General features: G+C 43.8%; 1 protein-coding gene and 1 long non-coding RNA gene across 2 annotated transcripts in view; both read right to left on the bottom strand.

Moving 5' to 3' along the window:
* Positions 1-242: 242 nt before the first annotated feature.
* LOC308585709 lies at positions 243-7,804 on the bottom strand. The gene is made up of 4 exons (XR_014007556.1): positions 7,763-7,804; positions 6,229-6,261; positions 4,556-4,603; positions 243-695 (listed from the first exon to the last, which is right to left on the bottom strand). It is a non-coding gene; the product is annotated as an uncharacterized lncRNA (long non-coding RNA).
* Positions 7,805-8,953: 1,149 nt separating this feature from the next.
* The window catches only part of LOC308591789 (mucin-6-like), a 32,145-nt gene continuing 18,486 nt past the window's right edge, over positions 8,954-22,612 (bottom strand). Inside the window, exons 19-31 of the mRNA XM_081202733.1 lie at positions 21,636-21,768; positions 20,732-20,981; positions 19,581-19,633; positions 19,377-19,486; positions 17,915-18,066; positions 17,478-17,619; positions 16,972-17,082; positions 15,559-15,744; positions 13,014-13,253; positions 11,817-11,973; positions 10,388-10,537; positions 9,798-9,863; positions 8,954-9,069 (exon numbers count right to left, since the gene is read on the bottom strand). Of these exons, the coding sequence (XP_081058859.1) occupies positions 8,996-9,069; positions 9,798-9,863; positions 10,388-10,537; positions 11,817-11,973; positions 13,014-13,253; positions 15,559-15,744; positions 16,972-17,082; positions 17,478-17,619; positions 17,915-18,066; positions 19,377-19,486; positions 19,581-19,633; positions 20,732-20,981; positions 21,636-21,768 (1,824 nt within the window). The 3' untranslated portion in view covers positions 8,954-8,995. The remainder of the gene's footprint in view (positions 9,070-9,797; positions 9,864-10,387; positions 10,538-11,816; positions 11,974-13,013; positions 13,254-15,558; positions 15,745-16,971; positions 17,083-17,477; positions 17,620-17,914; positions 18,067-19,376; positions 19,487-19,580; positions 19,634-20,731; positions 20,982-21,635; positions 21,769-22,612) is intronic.

Here is a 22,612-nt window from a genome sequence, read left to right as displayed (position 1 = left end):
GGCGGTGGGAGAGGGAAAAGGCGGGCTCCCGTCACGGCTGGGATTTTGGGTTGCCCAGGGCGCCACACGAGGACATGAGGAACAGGTTCCCAGCTGACTGAGCCAGACGAGTCTCGCCCTTTTTGGAGGGCTGGCTTACGTGGGACCTGGAGGTGGGAATCCCTCTGCCCCTTTGGCAAGAGAGGGCGCCTGAAAGATTTGTAAGCTGCTGCTGCAGAGCGACCAAGGAGACTTACCCGTGGTAACTGGGACGGTGGTGGTTGCAGGAGTTGTGGTGGCCGGAGTGCTGGGCGTTTCTGTGCTGGTAGGGGGAGCAGTCGTGAGAGTTGTGGCAGTGGGTACTGGAGTGCTCATTTTCGTTAAGGGGATTGAAGTAATATGTGTTGTGGAAGGCATGGGTCCTGTCGTGGTTGTTGGGGTGTGTTTGCTTGTTTTAGTGGATTCAGTAGTCGCTGTGGAGATTGTGGTCTTTGGCCTCCTTGTTGTTGCCGTTTGTGTTAATGCTGTAGTTCTGGAAGTTGTTGGTATAGAAGTGCTTGCTGTTGACATGGTTTTCTGTGGAGTCGTAATCATTGTTGTGTGTGTTGTATGCCTTAGCGTCGTTGATTCTGTGCTCTTTGTATGTATGGGCGATGTTGCCTTTGGCGAAGTTAATGTTGTGCTGCTGGTGCTTGTTGGTTTTGTTGGCGCAGTCTCTGCAGGATAAGAGATTCCATGAAATAATGTGGTAATCTGATCAACCCAGGTTCATTTACTTAAGTGTGTCTACTGTGAGAAAACTTAGTTGAATCCATCTTATACAGCATTCTAACGCGACATGGGTTTATTTTCAAAGCAATTTCTCTTAAATCCTCTAATAACCTATTTCCTTTGAGGATATGCTCCTGAAAGTGAAAGCACTGCAGCTCAGTGAGTATTGGTAAACTTTATTGTTATTTTTTCTTTTTGATGTTTCACGTATTCAGTTTTTCTGTATTGTTTCTATTTGTAATTTGGATTATTCTGTGCTGGCATTCATTATTTTAAGGTATATTGTTTCAACTGTTTGTTTTTGCTTTGCCTTGGTAACAGACATACTGGATGTTTCGCTTTCTCTGCTTATGTTACCGTATTTTGCGCCCCATAAGACGCTCCGGCCCATAAGACGCACCTAGTTTTTTGGGGGGGAAATAAAGAAAAAATTTTTTATTTCCCCCCCCCCCCAGGTGCGGGGCTGGAAGAACCAGGTCGGGGAACAGAGGGAAGGCACGCTCTGCCTCCCCGCTGTCCCCCGAGCTTGTGGGGCTGGCGATGGGGAGAAGTGCACCAGTCCCGGGAGGGCAGGCAGCTCTGCCCCGCCATCCCGAGCAGGGCAGGACTTAGCGCACCGCTCGGGATGGCGGCACAGAGCTGCCTGCCGTCGCGGGACTGCAGGCGGGTCTACGCCGCCATCCCGAGCGGTGCGCTAAGTCCCGCCCCGCTCGGGATGGCGGCACAGAGCTGCCTGCCGTCGCGGGACTGCAGGCGGGTCTACGCCGCCATCCCGAGCGGTGCGCTAAGTCCTGCCCCGCTCGGGATGGCGGCACAGAGCTGCCTGCCCTCCCGGGACTGCAGGCGGGTCTACGCCGCCATCCCGAGCGGTGCGCTAAGTCCTGCCCCGCTCGGGATGGCGGCACAGAGCTGCCTGCCTTCGCGGGACTGCAGGCGGGTCTACGCCGCCATCCCGAGCGGTGCGCTAAGTCCCGCCCCGCTCGGGATGGCGGCACAGAGCTGCCTGCCGTCGCGGGACTGCAGGCGGGTCTACGCCGCCATCCCGAGCGGTGCGCTAAGTCCTGCCCCGCTCGGGATGGCGGCACAGAGCTGCCTGCCCTCCCGGGACTGCAGGCGGGTCTACGCCGCCATCCCGAGCGGTGCGCTAAGTCCTGCCTTCGCGGGACTGCAGGCGGGTCTACGCCGCCATCCCGAGCGGGGCGGGACTTAGCGCACCGCTCGGGATGGCGGCGTAGACCCGCCTGCAGTCCCGCGACGGCAGGCAGCTCTGTGCCGCCATCCCGAGCGGGGCAGGACTTAGCGCATCGCTCGGGATGGCGGCGTAGACCCGCCTGCAGTCCCGCGACGGCAGGCAGCTCTGTGCCGCCATCCCGAGCGGGGCAGGACTTAGCGCACCGCTCGGGATGGCGGCGTAGACCCGCCTGCAGTCCCGCGAAGGCAGGCAGCTCTGTGCCGCCATCCCGAGCGGGGCAGGACTTAGCGCATCGCTCGGGATGGCGGCGTAGACCCGCCTGCAGTCCCGCGACGGCAGGCAGCTCTGCCCCGCCATCCCGAGCGGGGCAGGACTTAGCGCACCGCTCGGGATGGCGGCGTAGACCCGGGATTGCAGGCAGCTCTGCACAACCCTCGGAGCCGGTCTCCCGAGGGTTGCGCAGAGCTTCCTGAAGCCTGGAGAGCGAGAGGGGTCGGTGCGCACCGACCCCCCTCGCTCTCCAGGCTTCAGCGAAAGCCTGCATTCGCCCCATAAGACGCAGGCACATTTCCCCTTCATTTTTGGAGGGGAAAAAGTGCGTCTTATGGGGCGAAAAATACGGTAATAACAAAATAATAATTTTATTGTTTATACCCTGCACACTGGGCTGGGTTTCCCCATCTACTCTGGGTGGCTTGAAGCACATAAAAAATGGTAAAACATTAGACATTAAAACCCGGCAGCCACTCCCAGTCACCAGTCTAGCTGTCACATTTGGGATTAGTTTAGTTTCCAAGTCACCTTCAAAGGTAGCCCCACATAGAGCTCATCATTGCAGTAGTCCAAGTGGGAGATAACCAGAGCATGTGCCACTCTGGCGAGACAGTCTGCAGGCAGGTAGGATCTCAGCCTGCTTCCTAGATGGAGCTGTTGTTGTTTTATGTTGCAGAGAACCAGCAGGTTTTAATTAGGGTTATGAGGCTTATATAGTGTTTCTTTGTGACCATGTTTTAATTAATTATTTAAATTTATACACCTTTAGATCAATAAAAAACCTCCATGCAGTTTATATTGAACAATGTAAAATACTGCTTTTAATACTAATAGAATCAAACATTAAAAACAAATGGTCATAGATATTCTCAAAATATAAAATCAGCTGGCTTAAATGAACATATGAAATAAAGTTACAAGTTAATTTGGGGGGGTTATTCAACTAAGGTTTACTCAGAGCAGACTTACTGCAATTAATAAGCATGGCTATGTTAGGTCTGTAAATTTCTTTTTGTCCCCTTCTTAGCTGATTACCTCATCTGATTATCATCCTGTATGTCTTTTTAGGCTTTCCTAAACAAATATATTTTAAACAGGTACTGAAAACAGTACAGCACAATAATATTAGTGGGCAGGGAGTTCCAGAGAATATGTGCTACCACAATGCAGGATTGATTCATCGCTAGCTGAAAGGAAGTGTTAGGTGGCACTTGTAAAACCATCATTTTGACAGATCAAATTCGTCAAATGGGCCACATGTGCTAAGGCAATCCTTTAAGTAAACTAGTCTAGTCCAAAGTTCCTGAGGTTTTTATACACTACAGTAGTACCTCGGGTTACATACGCTTCAGGTTACATACGCTTCAGGTTACAGACTCTGCTAACCCAGAAATAGTACCTCAGGTTAAGAACTTTCTTCAGGATGAGAACAGAAATCGTGCTCCGGCGGTGTGGCGGCAGCAGGAGGCCCCATTAGCTAAAGTGGTGCTTCAGGTTAAGAACAGTTTCAGGTTAAGAACGGACCTCTGGAACGAATTAAGTACTTAACCCGAGGTACCACTGTATTAATAATATCTTGACCTGGTAGCAAATCAACAGCCCGTGCTGATCTCTTCATAGGAGCATAATATGTTGACAGGGTCTCACTCCTGACAGCTACCAAGCTTCACCATTCAGCACCAGCTGTGCTTTCTGGATCAAGTACAAGGGAAGCCCCTAGGGAAGTAACCCTATCTCAAATGTATCCATTCCTGAGATGCTGTGGTCCATCTATCCAGGTTCAGAAAGGGTTGTAGCCATCTGAAGCTGATAAAAGGCACTCACAGCCACCTAGGCCACCAGTGACAAAGTTGGATCCAGAAGCACCCCTAAAATTGTGTACTTGCTCCTCCTGAGGGAGTACAGCCCCATCCAGGGCAGGCATTTGGACTATTTTTCAGACATGGGGAACACTCACCTGCAGAGACTCCATCTTGCCAGTTCAACTTTGGGACAAATTGTTAATAGCTAGACAAGGAAACCAATTACAGGTGGTGGGGGAGAGGATAAGCCCTCACTTTGACAGTGGAATTTGCTGCCAAGGAGTGTGGTGGAGTCTCCTACTTTGGAGGTCTTTAAGCAGAGGCTTGACAACCATATGTCAGGAGTGCTCTGATGGTGTTTCCTGCTTGGCAGGGGGTTGGACTCGATGGCCCTTGTGGTCTCTTCCAACTCTATGATTCTATGATTCTATGATTCCTAGATCATAGAAGCATGATCTAGGAATGTCTCCAAGCAGTGCCTGGATAGCCATCTGTTGGAGGTAATCAGCAAGAAACCAAAACGGATAATAGAACTGACCTGTTGTTGTTACTTTGACTTGCGGTTCTGTAACAGGGTGAGGGTGAGCTACAAAGCAGAAGTGAGAAAATACATTTCAATTAAGGAGTGCAAACAATCCACACAGCATTCATATTTTAATGAGACTAAAATACATGATTAATCGAGGTCTCATTGAATAATTATTATTCACAGAGACAGCTCTGAAACCATTTCTTTATTGTGCGGTTAATGGAATCTAAATGTGTGAGATTGGGATTCTGAGTAACATATTGGTAACATTTATTATTGATAGCATACCATGAGGCATCTTGGCTATTTAATTGTACAACCCCTCAAAAGTAGCTCATTGGTTTAAATATCATCTTGTTTTCCACAACTAATTTCAGAAACCTCTTCAAGAGGAAGGTAATGTCAAAGTATTTTAAGATTTCTCACTGGCAACTATGCAAAGACAGACAGATGTGATCCATTTATTTATTTTGATTTAGTATCACTTTTCTATAAACATAGGGTTGTTGAGATGTAACATGACATATTATGTGAACGGACCTTGAGCTCATATGCTCCACCCTCTTCTTGTGCCTTCTTTCATGGAAAAAAACATAGTTTGCAATTCCACTTCAAACTCGAATTATAAAACAGCTATCAACAGTCCTGAACATGTCTAAAGGTAAAGGTAAAGGGACCCCTGACCATTAGGTCCAGTCATGACCGACTCTGGGGTTGCGGCGCTCATCTCGCTTTACTGGCCGAGGGAACCGGCGTACAGCTTCTGGGTCATGTGGCCAGCATGACAAAGCTGCTTCTGACGAACCAGAGCAGCACACGGAAACGCCGTTTACCTTCCCGCCGGAGTGGTACCTATTTATCTACTTGCACTTTGACGTGCTTTTGAACTGCTAGGTTGGCAGGAACAGGGACCGAGCAACGGGAGCTCACCCCATCATGGGGATTCGAACTACTGAGCTTCTGATCAGCAAGTCCTAGGCTCTGTGGTTTAACCCACAGCGCCACCCGCGTCCCTTCCTGAACATGTCTACACAGAAGTACGGTAAATCCTACTGAATTCATTGGGAATTGCTCCATGGTACATGAGGATATGACTGTGGCCTCAGTTACTATCTCATGTAGAGAAAATATAGATGGCAAGTGTGATTCTTGTGACTATAATGACTGCTGAATCTAAACAAAATAAAAAAATTCCTTCCAGTAGCACCTTAGAGACCAACTAAGTTTGTTATTGGTATGAGCTTTCGTGTGCATGCACACTTCTGACTACGGCAGGCCAACACGGCTACCTACCCGTATGCTGAATGTAAATGTAAGATGCTTCTGGCACCTTGGAAACAGTAGCATATAACAATATGTTGGGACATACTGAATTATGCACAACTTGTCACACAACTCATTTCCCCCCATCCTGATTGCAGGATGGATGATAACATACATAGCTATCCAAACTGTGCAGGAATAACAAGGACTGCATGTGGCGAATGTTCATTCACATCCAAAATAGACCCAGCAGTGAAAGTCTCATTCCCCTCACAGATCACACTTGTGGGATCAGCATACCTGTGTTTTATGTTCTTTGTTATCATTGGGCAATACTGGAAAATGGATTTGTTGCTTTCAGTGCACAAGAGTGTAACTTATATACCTGTAAGTAGCATGTGTTAAACTCTTATATTCACCTGTTTTCGGAGATGCTGTGGTCCGTGTTGGAGCTATGGAAAAGAGAAGAAGTGTGAGCATAATGTAGAATATAAAATTGAGGAGCTTCTGAGTTTTGAGAGCACCAGTATATTTCATTCATATAGTCAAGTATTATTATTTTTTAATCAAAGGGTTCAATGTTCTGGAAACATCAGAATTCTTGCTTGTTCAATTCACACACACCATTCCCAAGTGGTAAACTGCCGAGCAGGGGGAGGAAACATTCCAATCATTTTCAGGGAGGAAGTAAAACAGCTCACTTTGGTTTTAGGAGTGGAGGAAGGGGGGGTACTTAGGGCCATTTATTGTAGAGCAATGGCAACTCCTTTCTCTTGACACCCCAACTTTCAACACTATTGCTTGTTGTGCCTGAATTAGAGCTTTTGGGTACCATTTTCCCCAGAATGCATCTGAAATAAAACTGGCAGTGTGAAACTGGTGTCACAAGAAACACAAAGAAGCAGGAAATAGGGATGTAAGAAGAGGAGGAGAGAAGTGGTCAAACACTGGGTTCATTTTTTAAAAAAAAGCAAATGGAAGGATGGAAGCACAATTTGGCCTTGGGATTGCCTAACATATAAAATCTGGATGTCTGCAGCCCTGTCTCTCCTCCATGATTACATACTAAATAGGCAACAACATGCAAAATCACTTTATTCACAAATTTTCTGCAGTGCGCAGCTTTTGATTTTTATTTTTTTTGCACAAAGTGCACATAACCCTGTGTGTGTTTGGCTCAGTACTCTATATATCTGTGAATTATTTTGCCCATATGAATATATCCCATTTCTATTCTTTCTTTGAGAAACATTAAAAAAAATAAACATTGCAACTGCCAAAGGCTGTAAATTAATTCACTATGAAAGGTACCAGACTGAATCAATACTTCATATGAGAACATGTAGATGATGTCTGGCTCTTTGGGCTGTGTTCTCTGCAGAGTCTAAATAACAAAATTCTTAGTTCCATACATATTTGCAAATGACAAGGTGTTAACATCTGATGAGTAACACACAACTAATGATTTGAGGATCACAATCATGTGCCTATAGTAGATGGGGATAAGCATCCTCGTCCATGTAACAGGATTGATATGAGCATGCATCTCCATCCATATTGTGAAGTATTGATGAGGACTGCATGTGTGAGATGTTCATCCTCATACACTATGCACTGATCACCTGCTGATTCTAACCATAGCTGGCAACTTTTCCTTTTTTTTAAGGGGAAATCCTATTGGGAATTAGGGAATTTCCCTTAAAAAAAGGGAAACGTTGACAGCTATGATTCTAACCTAGGAAAGGGTGGTTCCTGTAAATAAACCCTATTTCCCCAAAATGGATTTTATTTGATGGATCAACATATCTCTGTCTTCTGTTCACCATCATAATCATCACCACTATTATTACGATGCAATACAGGCAAATTGATTGTTTCCTACCACTATGCAGACTTTACATTAAACTCAGTGTCATATATTTTAAAATACACATTTTAAAATCTTATACTCACTTGTTGTTGGTGATGGGGTAGTTGGAGAAAGTGAACCTGGTGGAAATATTTTTTTTAAAATTTTATTTATTTGTTTCCTACAATTTATATATAGTCAATTCAACTTATGTGGGGGTTACGTTCCAGCAATAGTGTGTAAAAGCCAAAGTTGTGTATAGCAAAAAATAAAATAAAAACCCTCCAAATGTTCTTCTAAGGCCTCTCACACAGTCTCCAATGATCACTGCACCTCCAAATTGGGTGGGGTGGGGTGGTGGTATTGCCAATGTCCTCCCCTCCAAATGCCTGCCCTGCCCCTTTTTTCAGTGATGCGTATTCACACACGTTAAATTTGTGCAGGTTGCAAGTCGACTATACTGCTTGAATTAATTGAATTAATTTTATAATGAAATGATTTTAGAATGTTGTATTATTTTACTGTTGTTAGCCGCTCTGAGCCCGGCTTCGGCTGGGGAGGGCGGGATATAAATAAAATTTTATTATTATTATTATTATTGATTGTAAGGAGGGTGGGGGACTAAGCCATTTAAAAGAAGAATAAAACCATAAAATTATCAATAAAACCAGTTTTTAAAAGCTAAAATAGTAAGTATAAAACTGTGAGTGCAATGTAGCAGTGAGTATAAAATGGAATATGCAATGTTTTATAAAATCAAAGGGGTCGAGTGTTTTAGGAGTGTTTTTCATTTTGATCCTCTATATGCAAATAACTTTAGTGGCAGGAGACCATGTGGACACATCACATACAGTAAACACTTGTTTCACCAAGTCGCATGTTGCACATGTCAGTTACAGTTGTGCAACAAAAAACCCATATAGATACAGAGTTCACATGGAAGTTACATCTGTGTAGAAAAATCATTGAATGTGAACCAACTCTTACATTTGATGATGGTGTTGTGATGGGAACCTCTGTAGTAGTAGTAGTAGTAAATTATACTAGCTATACTTTTCTATGATGAAGATTTCTTACTCGTCCATACCACAGAATTGACAAGAGCATGCAAAAGTACGGATGAAGTATTGAAGAGGACTGCATGTGCAATATGCTCTGATCATCTGCTTAATCCAATCTAATTCATGTAAATAATTCTGATTCCCCCCAGTGGATTTTATTTGATAGATCATCATATCTGTGTCTTCTGTTCATCATCATAATCACCATTATTGCTATGCAATATTGGCAAATGGATCATTTCTCATCCCTATACAAAATAGACATTACATTCAGTGTTACATACTTTGAAATATACATTTCAAAATTTTATACTCACTTGTTGGTAATGGAGGAGTTGGGGAAACTGGACCTGGTGAAAAGACAAATGTGAGTTGTACAACAGAAAAACGTATATATAAATATAGACTTTTACATATTTAGTTTCCTTGCATGGAAGCAACATTTGTGTAGAAAAATTACTGAATGTTAGGTGAATTTGTTGATGGTATTGTGATGCTAACCACTGCTATATTATTATTATTATTATTATTATTATTATTATTATTATTATTATTATTATTATTATTATTTCAGCTATATACTTTTTCCATAATGAGGATTTCTGCAAATAATATATTTTTCCTCCTATTTCAATAGTAAAAGTACATCTTTGCATATGAAGAATTCCAGGATTTAAGTAATTTGAGAAGTTTTAATTTAATTTATTGTGGTATAGTGGTTAGAGTGTGGGTCTAGGATATGCAATATCAGGATGTTCTAATCCTAGCTAATTATAATTTTACTACTTTTTCATCAACCACTGTATACACATCATTCCTGAATCACCTAAACTTTAGGTTAAGAACAAACAAATGAATAAGTGAAGATAATGCAATGGCAGCTTTAAGAGGCTCTCTGGTTAAATAAGAGTCTTAAATAAGACGGTTAAATAAGAGTGTCATCCTATGTATATTATCCACATTAGGGAAAAAGTCCCAATGAAATCAGTAAACATGCAAAGGATTTCACTATAAATGATGCTTCTTAAAATAGGAAATGTTGGAAGCAAGGAATTTGAAAGTGGACTTTTTAACCTACCGCTACAAGGCACACATTTTTTCTCCTTAGGATTATAGTAGTCATGCTCTGAACAGTTGTAACAGCCTAGGAGCAAAGAAGAAATATTGTTCATCATGCATATAGCAAAAGTTTTAGGTAAACACTAGTCTCAGAAAAAGGTTTCAGAAAGAAGAATTCCTGTAATGTATAAGTCAGTCTTAGAGAACCAGCTATAAACCCACATTTCCAACCATGAATTCAGGCCTATTATTTCCTACAAATTGTTTTGTAAAAGATTTACAAAAGCATTTTGCCTACTTACTACTAGTTTCCTATCAATAATATCTAGCACACACTGGCGGAGGAAGAGGAGTGCACTGCCCCCGGCAGCGCGATCCCAGTAGGGTGCCATCGTGGCTAGCCCCCCCTGTGCTGGGCACTACGCCCCTGCAGGTGGTGTGCCCTGCCCCCAGGACGTGCGCCATGCCCCTGCGGGCAGTGCGTCATGCCCCCCGGGACGCACGCCACCCCGACCCTGCCTGATCTCCACCCCCACCCCCCGGTGCTGAAGCATGAAGCTCCGCCACTGCTAGCACGGTTTCTGTTTTTTTAAAGTAGGGGGGAAATACCTTCGATGTTTATTTCTCTGAAGGTTAGTAGCTGGTATGGACATTTACAAGGGCGATAATGCCAGGTGCAATTCAGTTCATTAACAAAGTTATGATAGGTGCCATCCATGGCATTCTTCTTATGGCTGTTGAAATAGTCACAGTAGACAGCTAAAGAGATGAGAAAGTGATTGTTATTCAATCTATCCACTTACATTTCCTAAATGAAAAAATAGTACACTGGAGAAACATTGCATTGTTTTCCCCTGTGGCAAACTCATTTAAAGATGGAAGCATCTAGTGAAAGATCTTCATTATCTGTTTCTTATGTTATACTTTATTTCATCCTTGAAGGTTTTGGCCATATTCTCACTCTGGCTCAGTTTGCATGCAACAGTCGCAACACTAAGCCAAACCATAGTTTAGCACAAATGTGCAAGGGTGCAGTTTCCTGAAGAGGAGATCACTACTGTTTTTTTCTTTCTTCTGTCCTGCTGCTGCTGTCAAGCCAGCCATGCTCTGGCTCAGGCTTGTGGTCTCCAGACAAACCCTGAGTTGTAAACCAAGGACAAAAATCCTTGGTTACAACATGGTGAAACAAACTGTGAGCCTGGATTCTGATGGCATGCAAAGCCACACCATGGCTTACCTCACAGCAGCACTGGAGGAAGGCCTAACCAGCTGTGAATTGCTTTCCAGAAATCTGCATGCTCACACATTTGCATTAAGCCATGATTAGGCTTAGGTTTACATGCAAACCGGGTCACTGAATGCTTCCATAATCCATCCTGGGGTATATTGGTGCTGCAGTGTTGAAGAAATCTAGAAGAGCAAGGCTTCTTTATATAAATGAAGAATGTCTTGGCCATGTCTTTGGCAGTGGACCAGATGGTTTTGGCTGTACTTTGACTTGAGATGTAAAGAAATCTCTGTAGTATCCAGTTTTTCGTCATGTGCCAAGACTGGATTTAAAACTTCCTAGCTCCAGGGATTCTGTCCCAAATCAGATTGTCCACTGATAAATTTCTGTATGTGAAATGCTGCACTGAGAAACTGGCATGATTGAAGGGGTAGGCTTCATATGCTTCATTGTTGCACAATTGTGCACATAATGTGCTAATAATTTACCTGTGGCTGCAGCTGCACCTAGAAAACATTAAAGGCACTCCTACATCTGCACTGTGCAAGAAAGGCTTGACAGAGAGGACAAGCTGCTTGTAGTGGTGGCAGCTGGCCACAATTATTTATCTTCTCATTGAATCGACTTCAGAGGGTTGATACGGTTTATGAAAACACTGCTCTAAAAATATAATGCTTCCTGCTCCATAGTTTTAGCAGTCAGCAAACTTAATAGGTATTAGCCAGTTCTGAATATTATTAACATATAGACACATCGATGCATTTTAAGAAACCCAGCACACTTTAAAAGAGGCATTGTTAAGAAACTTACGGCAGAAGTCTGGGGTTCTCCAGTCAACACAGACGCCAGCTTCTAAGCATGCTTTTGCATACACTGCAACAGCATCACACATGCACTCACAGTCCCCTCCTGTGTCACAGCCACATGAATCCCGGACACAAGCTTCATAATAAGGCCTGCGGTACACCTGGGGCAGGGAAAGAACAATGAAGCCAAACCAGAAAGTTGGTGTTAATTAAAAGTTCATCCTTACATTTTCAGTGGGACCAAACAAGCAATATCCGCTAATCAAACCACACATCCGCTTTACAGTATCATCTGCTGTATGGACAGAGAATGATATTTGGCCTAGCAAATTTCCCTTCCAGAGGAACCAATGGGAGGAAAATGTAAAACAAACAAAGATGAGAACACTGGCATTGCTGGGGAAGAACAGTGCCCCCACCCCAGATCCACCATAGCCAATACAAGACTGAGAGGGCTTGGCTATGGTGCTTCCTAGGCTACAAATTCTCCTCTCACACCACAGTTGGTTTGCTCTACCAGGCTGCAATCCCATGCACACTTACCAGGGAATAAGGCTCATTGAACTCATTGGTGCTTACTTCTATATGGAGACATGTATAAGACTGCACTGTTAATTTCAATCACTTCATGAAAGCACTGCTGGATTTTTCTGTGATTCTCTGTGTTGTTTTAACTGCCGATCTTTTATTATTGTAATATTTTAATGGTTTAGGCTGCAATTCAAACCCCCACCTTATGCTGGGTTCAGGGCTGGTGATGGATTGAGTGGAAGCATCTCTCTGTGGGCTTCCACTGGCTCAGCCAGACTTCTCCCACCTGATGCCAATAGAGTGACACTCATGTCACTCCATTGATGGAGACCTCCTTCTTCCACTGCCTGCATTGGGGTGGGCTGGGGAGGCCCACCAGTAGTATCTCTGCTGGCCAAGCCAAAATGGGGCATTCTGAGGGTGGGGCTCATGGTTAGCATTAGGCCTGATCTGTGCACAATTGTTGCGCTGGCGATTTGTCCCAATCTACCTCCCCACCACCATTGTAAAGGCAGGATTATTTTTTTTTTAAGAAGTAGATATATACATAAGTAAATACATAAATTCAAAATAATAAAAAGGCAGCTGGCATTTGGAAGCATGCATAGGAGGAATTGTTAGCACTTGAAGAGGCAATGTTACTATCTTAAAGCATAGGATAAACTTTTACCTTGCTGTGGCAAGAAGCAAATACTTGACTGTTGATAATGGAGCACTTCTTTTCTGCCCATGCTTTGCGATAGGGGTTGTTACTGCATGGATCAGCCACAAAGAACACATCCCCACAAAGGGGATTCTCTTTCCAGGAATTCACAAACTCCAGTTCATTGGATGCCACATATCTACTTCGAGTTTCAAAGTCATCTCTTATATTCCCATTGTAATTACCACATAAACCACAGAGGTGATCCTAGATTAGAGTAAAATAAAAATAAAAGTTATGGACATCAGAACAAAACATAAAAAGGGAACCTTTTAAAATGTAAATGAGCCATGTGAGTAACTTGATACTGAGTGGATGACCAGTGATGGTGGAGCCGAGTGGAGAGAGAGGCAGTGGCGTAGCGTGGGGGGTGCCAGGGGTGCCGGCCGCACCGGGCGCAACATTTTGGGGGGCGCGTTTGGCCGGCCCTCCTCAAGGAAGCAGGAACCCCACTGTCCTCGGACCTCCTCCGAAGCCTGGCGGTGGGGCGGAGAGACCTTCTCCCCGCGCCAGCCTTCGGAAGGCTGCTCCGAAGCCTGGCGGTGGGGCGGAGAGCAGTGGCGTAGCGTGGGGGGTGCAGGGGGTGCACGCCACCTGCCATGCCGCCCTGGCTGCTTCAACTGCGTCTGACAGCCGGCTCGAGGCTCCTTCCGGCCGGGTCTCCCGACGGGGCGCTGCGGGCGGAGGCTCCGGCACCAAGCGCCACGCCGCCCAGGCTCGGGTCGCTGTCTGGACGCGCGCAGCCCGCCAAACGCGCCATCGGCGGCGCTCTAGTGCCTGCGCGCCAAGACCGCCCACCCGCCCCGACGGGCCCCCCCACCCGCGCCGGAGGCCGGCCGATGCACTGGCCCCAGAGCTGCCCCCTCCCCGCGCCAGAAAAAAGCCCCCTCCCCGCGCCAGAAAGAAGCCGCGTCGGGAGTAGCCGGGCCGGGGAGGGAGACCGAGAAGGCTGCGTCGCGACGCCCAAAGACGCGCGTCTTGGCGCAAAGGGGCCCGCGGCACCCAGACGCGGAAGGGACCCTCTCCCCCTGACCCGCCACTGAACTGCAATTTCCAGCTCCCTTGGCAAATCCCAGTCCCCAATCCCCAAGATGCTTTATTTGAGGCAGGGGTCCTTTAATTGCAAAAACAACACCACGGAGGGCAGTAGTCACCACGACCTTTGCCCCAGAGTAGAGCCGTCAGTATTAATGACCATGGTTAGGAGTTAGGGGGCGCAAATTACTTGCCTTGCCCCGGGTTAGGGGGCGCAAATTACTTGCCTTGCCCCGGGTGCTGATAACCCACACTACGCCGCTGGAGAGAGGATCTGTTTAGTCCTTTCTTTGACAACTCTTCTGTTTAAAATTATCCCCTACATTGCTTTCCCATTTGGAGGGGAGATATGTGTATATGAGTTCCCCCACATCTCTTTCTTCCCTTAGAAAAGCAGCTGGAGTATGATTCTGAGCAGAGAAACGCCCGACAAAGAAATAGTCCCACCTCCAGTTTCCTGCTCAATCTGATGTGACCCACAGTCACTTTGCCTTGTAAAAAAACATATGAAAAGTGTCTTATCACTTCTCTGTGGAGACTAGCCTGTGATAAATCTTCCTCAGAAATTTCTGCTTACAACAAATTTTGGGACTGCAACTTCCCATTCAGCTTTATTTGCCTTTCCCAAGAAAGGCAAAGAAACAACAGATTAGGAATTGGCTTCACATTGCATGCCCAGTTGTGTGGAGTGTGCTGCCCAGTGTTGGGGGCAGCCATGGTAAATAAGACACAGAACATTGGCATTGGGATGAAATAGGCCACAGCTTTACTGATTATAGATGTAAGCAGGTTTTGGTGAAGGCACTGAGTATGTATCTAAGATCAACCATCCAATTGGTTGATAATGAAGTGGGTCGACCCTAAAAAGGAGGTTGCCCCCGACGTACATTAGAGTGTGATGCTCCCTCCAGGGCTGCCCCTGTGTGGGCTCCCGAGCAGCAATACTTCTTTCTACACCCTTTTAGCAGGGTACCCAAATGCTAAAGAGCCAAACTCAATGACTTATCTGCCCAAGTTGTTTCATTTGCTATGAGACAGGTGAAAAACCGGCAGGCAGACCAATTAGCCAGCAAGGAAAAATTCCTCCCTGGCCCCAAATAGGGTTACCGAGCATTCCATAGCAAGCTGCCCACACAATCCAACCCACTCACCTTTGGGCAGAACCACCATGTAATACAGTGGGAGGGTGGGAAATCCAGTATCATCAAAAGAGCTCGGAGTCCAAGCACCATTCCCTTTTATAGGGAAAAGGCAGAGCTGGTTTGAGCCAGGTCACTGCCTCCACCTGACTTACAAGCCTTGACATGATTGACTCACATCACAGGCCTCTTTCACATCATGCAACAGTAGAAGTTCTAATGTCCCCTTCTGGCTGCAAGGATGAACAAGTCTCCTAACTCCCCACTGTCTGCGCTGCAGCTGCGCCGGTCAGCAAAGGGCCACCCCTGAAGCCCCATGGTAAGAGGTTATTTATTACCTTTGCTCCTCTGAATATTTTGATGAATATGTTCATGTGCCTGTTCCAGACAAGGGACATATCATATTTGCCAGGGATTGCAATCTCAATAATCAAGTGGAGGGCATTCTCTTCTATAAAGAACTCTGTCATAGGATTCCAACCAGAGACAGTGTATGTTCTGTCTGCCAAAGTGATTGTCAGATTCTGCAAGGAAAATAACATGTGACTAGAAAAGCTATCTAACAGAATTTCTGTAGACTTTTGCAAAGAATGAGTCGTTTACTTGTGTGCAATGTAATTTGGTCTGTGTTTTAGCAGCTCTATGGGAGGGGCCTAATCAATCTTTTTTTAACAAAAGAGACTTGCAAACAATTCAAGACTGTAATACGGTACACAGACACTTCTAGGGTGCTGTCTACAACTTTGCTGCTCTTCCTTTAGAAAGGTAATCACCCAAGACTCATTAAACATCTCCATTCCTCACCCCCTTCGGTTTAGCCTTTGGCTACAAAAGAGCGAACAGTTCACAATATTATTATTATTAATTTATTCTTTTTAAATTTGCATACCGCCCTCCATCTGTAGATCTCAGGGTGGTTCACAGCATAAAATTTACCAACATGGTGGGAGGAGATCCTAGTGAACACCTGCTGTATGACAATCTATCCCTCTTCTCTCTTCTCCAACGCCCAACCCAGTCACGCCCGTAACTGAAATGATATTATCTTGCAAAAATATTTAATGTTTTTAGTGGAAAGAGTTTGTAAACTTTTATTTATTTAGAAAAATTATAAACCTCTTTCCCCAAAAGATACGCCAAGCAGTCCACAAGTACAAGCAGTGTACAAGGTGAATGGTCATATCTGCCTTTGATGAATTTACCCACAATTCCCTATTACACATAGGGAATGAGTATAAAACTAGAATGATTCTGTTATAAGACAGTTCTCTCTCGGTCTTTGCAATCTATAGTTTAATACACATAGGATAAAATCCCACCTATAATCCAGTTAGTGTCTCCATAACTTAAGTGTACACAGGGCTGGCCCAATATATTTTGCCGTCTGAAACAAAAGACAAAATGTATCCCTGCCCTCCCAGGTAGCTGCATTGGCAGTTGAATTTTACTTTAATTCTGGAGATGGAACATGGTTGTATATTACACCCCAAAGCAACCAAAATCTGCTGCCTTAAGTGGCTGCCACACTCTGCCTAATGATGGAGTTGGCCAGGCCCTGCTTCTTCAGACTGGAAAATTTGAATCTCAGGCCCAACAGCTGTATGTTAGTTTATAGTGCCTTGATACTAGAGGATGGCAGAGTGCTGGGATGACAAGAGTAATCTATCAGTTTCCTTGGAGGATGTTAGGAAATTATTTCCAGTGTGGTACAGATGAGTAAATATCACATAAGAACAACATTTCATCCTTACCCCAAGGTGGATCTTGATTGCTCTGGAACATGTGATCCCAGTATTTCCACAGACAACATTTTCAGTCACTATTTTGAAATGATGGGGAGAGCCACCCATGCCACAACCGTCCTAGGTAGAGAAGTACAGTTAGATAACCATGAGATAGCAAAATGTATGTGAGGATTTAAAATGCAGAGCATGGGCAGGATTGTTGGATAACCCAGAATCAGAAACCCTTGCTGAAAACTACCCAGAGATCTACCAGTAGATTCTGATCTACTTTTTGCAGAGAAGATCTGGTTGCACTTCAAATCCTGAAGCTGAATTTAGGGAACAAAGGCCATATGAGTTGATCTACTTCCTATTTTTAAGATTATAGTTGCAAAATATTTGAGACCAATTTTTGTTCTACCTTAAGACACTCTTTGAACTGCAAGCCTTGATTTGAAGTGCCACATTGATTCAAATATGCTTATACTGATCATTAGCATCATGGCATGTAAGTGCAGTCAAAGTGATATTACCATAGCTAGTATGTATTCACAGTTGCCATCAAACACAAAACGTTGTCCATCAAATGTGGTGATATGGCCTTCCCCATAGAGACTGCATGTTGAAGAGCATCTGGAATTTTGGATGCATTTCCATTTTCCTCTTGTGCAGGTGCTGATGAGGAACAAGAAACTTGTCATAAAGCCTTCAAATGCAAATAAAGGTAGCACAATATTGGGTAAGCGTTATTCCTTGATGCCTTCATGTGATGTTACCTTAGATTTCTCAGAGTCCCATATTCAGTTTAGCTATGTTTCAGGGCAGCTGGCACAAGCAATATATGTAATAGAATTATGTGGATGCTCAGATGTGATGTTTTCTAAGCTTGTTAACTATCATTTGAATAGCATACTTGCATGGTATAGCCAAAGGGATGAAAGCAAAAAAATAATAATAATAAAAATCTTACCAGGACTTGCATTCAGTGTGAATCTCCTCTCCTTTTGCATATGAGATGCCACCATATTCACAGGGACACTCATCAGGTGGCACACATGTACCATCTAGCTTTTCATATAGTCCAGCAGCACAAACACAGCCTGATTCACACTTGCTGGGGACCTAGAAAACATCAGCCAATCTCAAACTCAGACTTTGAGATATGCAAAGTCCAGCCCAACACCAGCCAACCATAAGGTTGCTCTTAGCCTGTGGCCCTTCAGATGTTGCTGGACACCCATCTCCCAACAGCACCTGCAAGCATAGCCATGAGCCAAATATGATGGGATCTGTAGTCCAGCAAACTCTGGAGGGCACCAGGTTCTCCTGCTCAATGCTGTTATGCAGCAACCATAAATAAGTATGTGAGTGATGGGGTGAGAATAGAAAGGTGAGAACAAAATTGTGGGCATGCTCAGACCTGGTGTTTTCTAAGTCATTGCCATATGACTGGGAGAACATTTAAAGGAAATCTACATGTATATAAAGTATTTAGGATAAAGTTGTGATTTGTATTATACAGATATTGTGAAGGATAACAGCAGGGGGTTGGACTCGATGGCCCTTGTGGTCTCTTCCAACTCTATGATTCTATGATTCTATGATTCTAAGTCTAAAAGCGAGGTACATATTGGGAGCTGGCCTAATGAGGTCAACAGTGCAATCATATGTATGCCTACTCAGGCGTATGTCTGATTGAATTTAATGGCACTTACTCCGAGATCAGTAGGTATGGGGTTGCATTCTAAGAGCCTGAGCCAGAATTTGCCTGCCCATATTTGAGTTCTACAGGTGGACTATGGTGGCCCTCAGGTTCCAGGTCTGCCTTTCACTCACTGAGCTTCTACTGCAGTGTCTGCCCGAAAGGAGGTGGGAAAGTTCTTCCCATCTTCCTTACTTATGGTGAGAAGCTTGCAGTCCCCAAAGTGAGAGATTGCACAGCCCCAACACCAATTCAAGTTATCAACTGGGGGGAAATTCTGGTCTCCCACACTTCTGGAAACATCATTGTAATAACCCTTAAGGAGCCACCAGATTGTGGAGGCTGGAATTCAAACCAGCACTAAGCCTGGAGTGATGTCTCCCTGTCTCCCGGAATAGCATAAAGGTAGTTGTGAAATTCCTGCTATTTTTTTCTATTTATGCCTATTATCTCATACAAAAAAATCGGTTATACACTGTTTTCACTGCTCTGTGTTAGTTTTGTTACACTATGAGTGTTTCAATACATGGTTTTAATTTCATAGCAAAGAATGAGAGCATTTGGCAAATTAAGTACTACAAATTATTGCATGCTGATGATAATCACAATGATTATATATATATTTTAATTTTGATTTTATTCTGTGAACCGCCTTAAGACCTCTTGGTATAGGGTGGTATATAAATTCAATAAATAATAATAATGATGGTAGCAAAAGTATTGAACTTACACATGCAATTCCAGTAGCCAGCATTTGGCAGGTGGGTGCACAGGCAGCTCCATATTTGCTTTCTGAAGGTGCTGAGCATGAAATATATTTTTTGGGAGGCTTGCAGTTTTCTAGGAAAAAGGAAATAAGATGCTTGTGAAATGATGTTTCTGCGACATTTGGAAAGCATGTGCTTTTGAAAAGAAAGGGTAAAGAGATCCTTACCTGCAGGGTCAGCAGGTTTGCCAGTACAACTCAGATTCCCATTAATGCAATAGCTAGAATAGAAAAATGAACATAAGAATACACTAAGGGAATGTTTGAGATCAAGTATGTCTGAGCTGGAATACCTTCCAAAAGAGCTTATCAGGTTTTCTCTTTGGGCTGGCATTCATTAATTAGGAGTTCAACAGATGTGGAATAAAAGAGATTTAATACTGGCTATTATTGATTTATTATTAACAATCGTTATCTGGCCCAAATCCTTGGGAAGAAGCAGGATAAAACTTAAGTAAGCAAGCAAGTAAATAAAACATCAATTATATGGTAAATGCTATACAGAATGTAGAAGTGACATGACAATGACAGTTAGATGGAAATAACAAAGATGGCAATGGAGTGGATGGGGATTGGTAAAGGGTTAATAAAAGGTAAGAGGTAAGATATTTCAGTCTATCTCCTTAATTGGTTCCACAAGTGTGCTCCAAATACCACCCATGCTAATAGCAGTATTATTTTATTCGTTACATTTATAACCCACCATGATGGAACTTGAGGGTTCAGTCTCCCATAAAGACACTGAAGAGGCCTACCCTGACTTAGATTCAGCAAGGTCGTTCCACCATGTACCTTTAGACCAGAGATCAAAGACTATACCATTGGACTTCGTTGTACTATTCATATTTCAGATATGTAGGCCTATTCCTACAACATACCTCTTCAAAATGGGACAAGAATGGGACATAATTAAGTGGGTTTTAATTATTTTACATTTCCTTTTTCTCTTAAAGCTCAGAAATATCTTTGATGAAATTTGTTTTAGTTTCAACAGGATATTGAGTGTTCTTTTCTCAACTGCATAAACATTAGGTGTCTGTTTAATTTATGTTGCCTCACTCCCTTATAATGTTATTTGTTGAAGAGATTTTGCCTCCCTCTCCCACTCGCCATACTTTTATAATGGCCTTTAATACTTTTAATTCCTTTCAGGGTGTTTGACATACACAAACAACACTGCAACCTTAACATTTCTGAACTACCGCCCCACCACCACCATTGCAAGTGTTTACTTTTCCTGTAAGACCATGCATTTGAGGAAACACCAATGTGCTAACAGAGCCAATGCAAAATCCTCATTTGCTGTAGCCCATGCTTACCAGGTAATTCCACCAATTATGGTTGACTGATCAGCATGAATGAACTTCCTGTCTTTCAAGTAGCAAGGGCACTGGGATTTACGGACGCACTCATTTTTGTGATTGAGATAGGTGCCTTTTGGACAATTGCAGCCGTCAATAGGGATGTCAGTGGGGTGGCACTCTAGGCCTCGATGGGAGAGGGACAGGCATGTCCGGTCACAGGCTTGAGTGTTGTAGCTGAATGTCTGATTTCCAGTACAAGAAATGGCTGTCAGTAGAAAAAAAGTATAATACAATTAGGTTTTTGCTTTCAGCTGGTGAGATATTCTTCTCCCTTCATACTTCTGTCTCATGCATGGAACAGTTGGCAGTTCAGTGAAGCAAGTCGGAAGTCTCTGGGAGAGACAAAATCTTACTCCTCTTTTACTAGTTAGACTGCTGATGGTGCAGTAGCTAGAAGGTCTGCAGAAAGTTCTCAGAGGACAACAAAACATGCTTAACCCTGTATTGGTTCCAACAATCAGCCAGGCACTCTCTTCCTTAAATAGTGCTTACGTAAGCAGCGTAATGAGGGGAAATTTCACAGTTCGTTAGAGTAGAGCACCTGCGTGCTTGACTTTAAGCATATGGAATTAAATGTCCCTGTTTCTTGTTTTATGAGTGGGGACACTATCTATTATATGGGTTAGGTCAGACACAAGGTTCCTAAGTGAATGCTTCCTTCCCTAAGCGCAGTAAGTAAGGATGTATGTTATATGCAGGATCATTTGTGTGCATGGGCTCTCAGTTATCTAAATGTAATCATTTAAAAAATAGTCCTGCCATTTATCATGGAGCAGGGTTTAAGGCAGGGCTGCAGCCAGCTCTAGTTTGCTGGGGCTAGATCTCAAATCCCTATAAGTATCAGTTGGAGACTACTTACTGCAGTTGTCTACTGTACTCCGCCAGTTCCCAAGAAACAGTCCCATTGAAGCACACACACGGGCATATGATCCCAGAGCGGAGCAAATATAGGGAAAGGTTTCCTCATAGTTGCAGGCTTGGTATATACATCTCTGAAAACAAAGAGGCAGGATATGTTTTGTTAATAAGCAATCAGAACTGCTGACTGTAGATCATGAAATGGTTTGTCAGTGCGTGTACATCACTTGATTGTATTGAAAAGTATTGCAACTGAGATTATATAAAAGTGCTATCTTTGGTGATCTGGGTCAGCTCTTTCACACAGCCCTATTCTGAGGGGGCAGTTAAAGTCCCTCCAGACTGTGTTCCATTGTGCATGTGTTCTGCAACGTTTGTGGTGGATTTATTCTGTTTTAGTTTAGATATTTACATTCTTTATTTTGGTCCAAAGACCCACAAAAGCATTCTCAAAATAAAAACAGAAATACAGGGAAAGGATTCCATGGCAGTCACTATATCTTATGCAGAGCATGTAGGTTTCTATTTCTTATTAAAAGCCTTCTCTATTGGTCTTTCACCGTCTTTTTGGGCTACGATATTGCCTTTAAATCCTGAGGCAGAGGTTATGGGATATTTCATACAGTTAGCTTCGCTCTTGATCTTATGTAATCTGTGGAATGTTTGCATCTGGAATCTACTATGGCCATGATTTTCAGTGACCATCATATTTCATGAATCTGTCTGTACCTAACTATTGCCAATTATTCACCAAAGCCAGACTAAATGTATTTCCATCAAAAGTACTAAATGGCAGACAGTCTGGAATACCCTATCAGAACTTACTCTGCTCATGTTCTCAGGTGTCGACTCTATGAAGCTTATCCTACTACACTGTGAGCCGTTCAAACAAGCCCGGGATCAGTTAATTAAACCTCTATTGGTAAACATAATTGGAAAATCCAAAACCATCTATCTTAAGTACCTCCTTGGAGATAT

The sequence above is a fragment of the Podarcis bocagei genome (assembly GCF_964188305.1).
Source record: "Podarcis bocagei genome assembly, chromosome: 1".
Classification (NCBI taxonomy): Eukaryota; Metazoa; Chordata; class Lepidosauria; order Squamata; family Lacertidae; genus Podarcis; species Podarcis bocagei.
Note: the sequence above shows the minus strand (reverse complement) of the source record. Positions and strands in the feature narration are given on the sequence as shown.